This window comes from Ostrea edulis, chromosome 4, assembly GCF_947568905.1.
Source record: "Ostrea edulis chromosome 4, xbOstEdul1.1, whole genome shotgun sequence".
NCBI lineage: Eukaryota > Metazoa > Mollusca > Bivalvia > Ostreida > Ostreidae > Ostrea > Ostrea edulis.
Genome location: NC_079167.1, coordinates 82,623,157 through 82,632,300, shown reverse-complemented (window position 1 = coordinate 82,632,300; position 9,144 = coordinate 82,623,157). Strand labels below are relative to the sequence as shown.

The window sequence follows — 9,144 nt, the reverse complement described above, 5'->3', positions numbered from 1 at the left end:
CATCCACTGTCTTGAATAAAACGTTTAGTGAACTCAGATATTCAGCAACTATGGCAGCCTCCAACCGTGATTGGGAACGCCTGAAGAGAATGGCTAAAGCGTCCAATCCTTACCGTAAAACTATGATCTGCCAGATCCTTGTAGCTTCTGTAGTTATATACTTCTGGTACAGCTTTAACGAAGGTCAGTATAGCATGTTAGTTTCACCACCTACAACATTCGCGTAGGTAGACGTGCACAAGCCACAACTAGCCACAAGTGACAAGTCAAAAGATGATATTTTTACAGAATTACTTTCAGGATGCGTCGAAAGTGATAGCTAACACTCTCATTTTATTTGGAATTTTAACATTTGGCCATGGTTACCCGTATCCGGTTTCCTTTTGACCAGGGTTTTAATGAATCAGAAATATCAAAAATATAAAACCCACTGCTGCATTTTGGTGATGAATTATCATAATATTTATCTAAATCATGTGTAGTTTCATTGTTGTGTCACATATATCAGTCGTAATCACAGAAAAATGTGTATTTTTTCTCGCTACCCTTTTTACCAAGCTGAAATAAACAATCGTTGATATTTTCACAGTGAAGCAAAATTATGCCGCAATTTTGTAGTGAAGATCAAATGTATCATCCAGATTAAGATTAAGAAGTTTTACATCAAACGAAAATAAAGTAACGCAGCGATTTTTTTCTACCCACTGGTACTGGTACTGGTACCCATTCAATTGGGAAAAATAGCGTCAAAATCGAACAAATTTGGGAATTTTCTACCAATGTATCGGCAAATAATTTCAACTAAAAGAAAAGAAAAACGAGAACAAAGCAAGAAGAAATCATCCCTTTGTAAACCTTTTTACGGTAATATTTGCTGTTGTGATACACAAGGAATCATCGTAGCTTCATTTTAGAATCGTCGTAGCTCTACAAAACACGCGCACTGCCATGATCTGTACTTTGGATTTAACACTGGAAGTGAACATTTTAGTTAACTTGTACAACGTTTTAGACTAAGTAAATTACGATGTCGACGGTCTATTTTTCGGCAAGTAAATTGGGAATTTTTAGTCTCAAAATTGGGAAAAATCAATGGTTTTTGGCATTGGGAATGGTACCGTTTATTGGTACCAGTTATATAAGGAAAAAAATCGCTGTAACGAAGAAAACTAAAATATTCGGATTACGAAAGTGCCCGGCCCGGTTTTTACTACCCATTTTACCAACTATCCTATCTGAACAAAATTTGCATGGAAGTTACTTTTAAGGTTGATGGCCATATATGTCTCTTGCTTTAAGTTTACTGTAATAGAACTCGTAGAAGTTGTGAATTTGAATTATTATACCTCAGAATGTTTTTGCTATATAAATGTTTGGTGAATGAATTTCTATTTCTTTTGGGTACGCTAGCTGTGAAATAGTTTCTGAACTATCTGCCCTAGGGAAATAGTCTCAAAACTATTTACCGGATGCTATATTTTACAGCGTTTTCTTTTCTGTGACGTCAAAGTCTGATAACTCAAATTAGTTTACTTCACTTTAGTATTTCTGACACAAGTAAAATCTACTATGGTATAATAAAACACCTATTTACTGACTATGCGGACAATAGGAAGTTTATTTTCCCCCTGGACAGCAACTATTTCCCTCGACTGCACCTCGGGGAAATAGTTGCTGTCTTGGGGGACAGTAAACTTGCTATTGTCCTCATAGCCAGTGAATAGGTGTACAGTCAAACTTGTTTTTAAGAGGCCACCTTAGGGAAGTTATGAAAGTGGCCACTTATTCCAGTTTGCCCAGTAAACAGCCAGTCAATCAATATATGAACAAGTTATAAACTTTATCACACCTCACAGAGTAAAATAAGGTGAATTTCATAAAAATACTGATCATACGTAGGTATATTCATCTCCCGTAATGTGTCGTCGCCGTTTTCTTTCTGGATCCACTTTTTTTTTTTAAATCCTCCAGATATTCGGGTTTTCTTTTCAAAACGTAGTTTATCTGAGTCTTGCCAACATTTAATTCTGCTGCAATCTTGCGAGAAGATATAATACTTTTTTTTATCCAGATCAATCACTTTGAATTTTCAGACAAAGTTAAGACTTTCCATTTTACATTTGGTGAAGCCATTTCAACAATGTGTTAAAAATGACAAACAACAATAAGAGAGTACAAAATATTTAATTTGAACACAAATCTGTTTAATAGCTTCAGGTAAACCGACCAGTATTTAATTACCCAAGCGAATGTGTGCTTTCAAAATGATCAGCCATCGTCACAACTGATTAACTTGTGTAAAATATCAACGTGATAAAACCATGTTGTTGGACAAAATGGCTGCCTATTATGGTGTAATTAACGTGTTGGGTGAAGATTTGAGTGGCCGCTGGCGTTACACAGGTGGCCGTTTATTCCTGTACAAATATATAGCAAAAATCATTGGAGTAATTGAGAGTGGTCGTTGTTCAGGAGTGGCCGCTGATTTCAAGTGGCCGCTAAGACAAGTTTGACTGTATACTATATTTTCTTGTTGGTTGTCCTTTTTTGACCCTACTGGACCGAAATTGAAATTCAAAAGCATCATTACATGCCTACAAGTTGTGTCCAATCATATGCAGAATTTTTTAAAAAGATTTATTTATCATTTAGTAATATATGTGTTACGGTGTGACCGTGTTTGAGGGCGGGAAAAAAAAAAGTATTGGCATTAGTATCTAAATCCATAACAGGACAAAAAAATATCCCAAACGTTTAAATAGTACAGAGCTCTAGCTGTCAAACCCAAACATATTTAAATAGTACAGAGCTCTAGCTGTCAAACCCAAACATATTTAAATAGTACAGAGCTCTAGCTGTCAAACCCAAACATGTTTAAATAGTACAGAGCTCTAGCTGTCAAACCCAAACATGTTTAAATAGTACAGAGCTCTAGCTGTCAAAACATCCTTAATATCCCAAACATGTTTAAATAGTACAGAGCCCTAGCTGTCAAAACATCCCAAACATGTTTAAATAGTACAGAGCTCTAGCTGTCAAAACATCCTTAATATCCCAAACATGTGTAAATAGTACAGAGCTCTAGCTGTCAAAACATCCTTAATATCCCAAACATGTGTAAATAGTACAGAGCTCTAGCTGTCAAAACATCCTTAATATCCCAAACATGTGTAAATAGTACAGAGCCCTAGCTGTCAAAACATCCTTAATATCCCAAACATGTGTAAATAGTACAGAGCTCTAGCTGTCAAAACATCCTTACTTTATAAAAAATATCCCAAACATGTTTAAATAGTACAGAGCTCTAGCTGTCAAAACATCCTTAATATCCCAAACATGTGTAAATAGTACAGAGCCCTAGCTGTCAAAACATCCTTAATATCCCAAACATGTGTAAATAGTACAGAGCTCCAGCTGTCAAAACATCCTTACTTTATAAAAAATATCCCAAACATGTTTAAATAGTACAGAGCTCTAGCTGTCAAAACATCCTTAATATCCCAAACATGTGTAAATAGTACAGAGCCCTAGCTGTCAAAACATCCTTAATATCCCAAACATGTGTAAATAGTACAGAGCTCTAGCTGTCAAAACATCCTTACTTTATAAAAAATATCCCAAACATGTTTAAATAGTACAGAGCTCTAGCTGTCAAAACATCCTTAATATCCCAAACATGTGTAAATAGTACAGAGCCCTAGCTGTCAAAACATCCTTAATATCCCAAACATGTGTAAATAGTACAGAGCTCCAGCTGTCAAAACATCCTTACTTTATAAAAAATATCCCAAACATGTTTAAATAGTACAGAGCCCTAGCTGTCAAACCCAAACATGTTTAAATAGTACAGAGCTCTAGCTGTCAAAACATCCTTACTTTAGGCATTTGATCCACCTATTCATTGAATGTGGGAAATATTAACACAATTTATGTAAACAGAGCCCTAGCTGTCAAACCCAAACATGTTTAAATAGTACAGAGCTCTAGCTGTCAAAACATCCTTACTTTAGGCATTTGATCCACCTATTCATTGAATGTGGGAAATATTAACACAATTTATGTAAACAGTGCATTGTGATGTTATAGTCAGTGTTTAGCAAATTTACAAACATAAGATGCATGATACAATCTCGTTAATCGAGGAGTGATTACATATGATTAAGAAAATGCGGATTACATGTGTGACATCTCAGAACAATGTGATTTGGGTTCACAAGATTCAAAATGGAGAAATACATGTCATCGCATGACTTCTGCAGATATATTCCAGTACCCTACATCTAACCTTAGATGTATGACATGAATTGATATGTAGCTATGCCAATCATTTGCAATGCGGTTGTCTATTTACTCTCCTGGAAAAACTTCCACATTCAGAAAGTAGTGAGCAAAATATGTTTTTAAAAAAAATGAATTTATCGAGTTTCCTTAGAATACTGCATGCCCTCTATTTTGAGAAAAGAAAACATAATTCTGAGAGAGAAATAGTTATAAACAATGAGAGCGTTATATGTTAAAATGGACTGTATATCGTGAGAGCTGTCAGTAGTTCCAGTTGATCAGTAACGCTAAACATGTCACTGTATACGTGCTGTGGCGGAAAACATTATACATCCGAGGTTAGATGGAATCAACCGAGGTGATCGGAGTGTGAAGAAGCAACTCTGAAATGTTAAATGGTCAAAGATCAAATTGCCGTTTTGTTGCTACTTGTAAGGACTTTTGTTTTTTCCAACCTTGTTTGAATAGTAAAGAAAAACATTTGAGATACACTGATAGTGTATATATACCCAGTATACAAACACATACTTCTGACTGATCAGACTGATGTGAAATCATACAGGTATTGTATAACATATTGTAGAAGCTTAATAAGGTGATAAAATGAAAACTAGGTCCTTAAAGCTAATCAGAAACAACAACAACACCTGAACACCTGATTTAAACATTTGTACTTGTACATGGATATGACATAATTATCCTATACATGTATATACAAAGCAGGAAAAAACCAAACGGGTGTGTTTGTTATTACATCAACCTCGCATTGGGTCAAATGCTGTCTGACGTGTTTCATACCGATTGTTAAGCCATCCTTAGCACACTGATTTTGACTTCGGATAACTCCGTTTACCTGATCAGGATATAGGGCTCACGGCGGGTGTGACCGGTCAACAGGGGATGCTTACTCCTCCTAGGCACCTGATCCCACCTCTGGTGTGTCCAGGGGTCCGTGTTTGCCCAACTATCTATTTTGTATTGCTTATAGGAGTTATGAGATTGATCACTGTTCGTTATCTTCACCTTACATCATGCAGTGAATGTAATAAAGTCTCAAGGCATGTCATGTAAATGTCTGTCATTGTGCTGTGAGACATTTAGCAGTAAAGATTAATGATCTTGCCAACTTGCACTATACTCCCCCCCCCCCCCTCCCCATCTTTTTTTCCTTTTAATTTATCATGATGATTAGATATATGTTTAGCAGAGAGACATCACAAATAATGAAATCTGTGTAGGGTTATCACCTGAGGGTGCTTCCTCAGGTGAGATTCCTACTCGGGCCTGATCATTTGTGATGTCTCCCTACTAAACAGTCCATAATAGTTTTATTGTCCTGAAAGTGAAAAAAATATATGTATCAAATATTTATTGACTTTTGTTATATTTATTATTTTAAAACGTCAACTAAATGGTAACCACTTAATCTGCAGAAAATTCAAATAAATTTTCAATTGTTTTCGAGGGTTGAAATCAACTACAGGCACTATATATTTGTTTTATCATACTCAATGCCACCCCATCCTCCACAACAAGGGTAAAGATTACACGGGGCCACCCCATCCTCCACAACAAAGAGTAAAGATTGCATGGGACCACCCCATCTACCACAACAAAGAGTAAAGATTGCATAGGGCCACCCCATCCTCCACAACAAAGGGTAAAGATTGCATAGGGCCACTCCATCCTCCACAACAAAGAGTAAAGATTGCATGGGACCACCCCATCCTCCACAACAAAGGGTAAAGATTGCATAGGGCCACCCCATCCTCCACAACAAAGAGTAAAGATTGCATGGGACCACCCCATCCTCCACAGCAAAGGGTAAAGATTGCATAGGGCCACCCCATCCTCCACAACAAAGAGTAAAGATTGCATGGGACCACCCCATCCTCCACAACAAAGGGTAAAAATTGCATGGGACCACCCCATCCTCCACAACAAAGGGTAAAAATTGCATAGGGCCACCCCATCCTCCACAACAAAGGGTAAAGATTGCATAGGGCCACCCCATCCTCCACAACAAAGGGTAAAAATTGCATGGGACCACCCCATCCTCCACAACAAAGGGTAAAAATTGCATGGGACCACCCCATCCTCCACAACAAAGAGTATATATTTGTTTTATCATACTCAATGCCACCCCATCCTCCACAACAAGGGTAAAGATTACACGGGGCCACCCCATCCTCCACAACAAAGAGTAAAGATTGCATGGGACCACCCCATCTACCACAACAAAGAGTAAAGATTGCATAGGGCCACCCCATCCTCCACAACAAAGGGTAAAGATTGCATAGGGCCAACTCATCCTCCACAACAAGGGTAAAGATTGCATAGGTCCACCCCATCCTCCACAACAAAGGGTAAAGATTGCATGGGACCACCCCATCCTCCACAACAAAGGGTAAAAATTGCATGGGACCACCCCATCCTCCACAACAAAGGGTAAAAATTGCATAGGGCCACCCCATCCTCCACAACAAAGGGTAAAGATTGCATAGGGCCACCCCATCCTCCACAACAAAGGGTAAAGATTGCATAGGGCCACCCCATCCTCCACAACAAAGGGTAAAGATTACATGGGGCCATCGCATCCTCCACAACAAAGGGTAAAGATTACACGGGGCCATCGCATCCTCCACAACAAAGGGTAAAGATTACACGGGGCCACCCCATCCTCCACAACAAAGGGTAAAAATTACACGGGGCCATCGCATCCTCCACAACAAAGGGTAAAGATTACACGGGGCCATCGCATCCTCCACAACAAAGGGTAAAGATTACACGGGGCCACCCCATCCTCCACAACAAAGGGTAAAGATTACACGGGGCCATCGCATCCTCCACAACAAGGGTAAAGATTGCATGGGGCCACCCCATCTACCACATCAAAGGGTAAAGATTGCATAGGGCTACCCCATCCTCCACAACAAAGGGTAAAGATTACATGAGGCCATAATAAGCATGTAAACAAGGTTTTTATAGCAATACTTCCTATTACCAGCCCGTCAGAGTTATCGCGCTTTGATGACTCTTGCGCGTCAATGAACATGTCTCGCGAGCAAGTGCGAGATTACCGGGACATAATTAAAACGTTGATAGCCTCCCCCCCCCCCTTTTTAAATATATATATATATATATATTTTAAAAAACGTGGTGTCAAATGGTAAAATAGCCATTAGTCAATTTACATTAAAAAAAACAACAAAAAACTAACACTAATATATAAAACTAACGTGTTTTTGAACGCTACATAATGTATCGCATCTATTTCAAAAATCGATGTTTTCTATTTGAATTCCATCGACAGTTGTAATTTATGAAATATCTTAGATGAAGTTCGGAAACAAAACAGTTGTGTTCATTAGTGTTATAAATGTCACAATTTTTTTAAAATGCAGTTTGACAGATGGATAATTTATTTTAAAATATTGGAAAAGGAGGGGGTGCATGTATACTTACAAAGTCAATGCCATGTGAACCTGCGCTAATTGTATGATAAAATATCTTCATAGTCTGAGAGAATAAATTTAAAAGCATATGGATCCCATTATTTGCAAGAAAATTTCGTTATATTGGATGTGCATTGGTTTTTTCCTTTACAGTTCTTCTTGCTCTTGCAGTTGATGCTTTTATATCTGTCATATTTAGCAAATTCAGTACCTGTGCTCCCTCACATAGTTTAACAAGTTTGTCTTTTTTCTTGTTAACATAATTTTATTTATTTCAACTTTATAATTCTGATCAGTGTTGTGGTTTGCAGTTCTTTATAATTTGTATTCAATGCCGTATTATGTGTGCCTAATGTTTACGTTGTCCCGGTAGCACGACTTTACGCGCCTTTAATTTGAAGAGTTCCACTAATGGAAATCAAAAGTATTATTTAATATTCTGTTGACGGAGTGAGTATAGATGTTAATTTTGCAAATATAACCCCAGTTGGGCTACAGAAGAGTTCTCAGAGGCTTTTAATTAGTAACAACATAAATCTAAATCTTGTGTGTGTTTGTTTTGTCTTGGATTATTCTCTATATGCAGAGGATTTTGGTGAACAATGGAAGAACTGGAGAATGACAAAATTCCATTCCATCTCCCATAATGGATTAAATGAAACCCTTCAATTATCATTGTGTTTTTGATAATTGATCGTTGATAATTATGTTTGATTATGTGTAACATTACATACAATATGCGCTAACAAATTAACTGCTTTGAACTCAATTTTAATTAATTATTCAAAACAAAACAGGGAGTTGGATAAAGAGGTAATAAAGACATTTTAAAGATAGATATGTGAAAATCGGCTGTAAAGCAGAGTTGTGACATTTTAAATACAAAGCAGATAAAACAATTTAAAGTACAAGTGTTTTTTTTATTTTACATCATCATTGATTCATCATAATAAGATGTAGTAGGCAATATTATGTTGGATTTCCTTGCAAATATTTAACTTTCTTCACTAATGTTTTAGTTTTTCTGCAAGTATTTAATTTTCTTCACTTGTTTGTTTCTACATTGAGCAACAAACAGATTGTCGTTTGTATCTGTACACAGTCCCCAGGTATCACTCAGTCCACAGTCTATGTAACAGAGGAACTGTCCGTCCTGGTCTATGATGTGGACACAGTCATTGTAATAATCAGCTGTGAGGATGTGACTCTGACTGTCTGTGGTGATTCCTCGTGGATAGAATGGTTTGTTCTTTGGAGCAGGAGTACGTCCAGTGTACCTGAATCTCAGTTTCCCGGCCTGATTGACCACCACTACTGCTGTAGCTCCACAGTCAGCCACACAAATATCCAGGTTCCTGTTCTCACTGATGTATTTCTCTTTATAATCAGATGAATAGAGAGGTTTACC

General features: G+C 37.4%; 2 protein-coding genes across 2 annotated transcripts in view; one reads left to right on the top strand and one right to left on the bottom strand.

Annotated features, from left to right (window-relative positions):
- Positions 1–13: 13 nt before the first annotated feature.
- Positions 14–9,144, top strand: part of LOC125671291 (uncharacterized) — a 21,957-nt gene continuing 12,826 nt past the window's right edge. Inside the window, exon 1 of the mRNA XM_048906868.2 lies at positions 14–183. Coding sequence (XP_048762825.2) covers positions 51–183 — 133 coding nt within the window. The 5' untranslated portion in view covers positions 14–50. The remainder of the gene's footprint in view (positions 184–9,144) is intronic.
- LOC130054397 (tripartite motif-containing protein 55-like) overlaps positions 8,636–9,144 on the bottom strand; it is a 6,075-nt gene continuing 5,566 nt past the window's right edge. The window contains exon 2 of the mRNA XM_056163975.1: positions 8,636–9,144. This exon is cut by the window's right edge and continues 1,315 nt beyond it. Within this exon, the coding sequence (XP_056019950.1) occupies positions 8,752–9,144 (393 nt within the window). The 3' untranslated portion in view covers positions 8,636–8,751.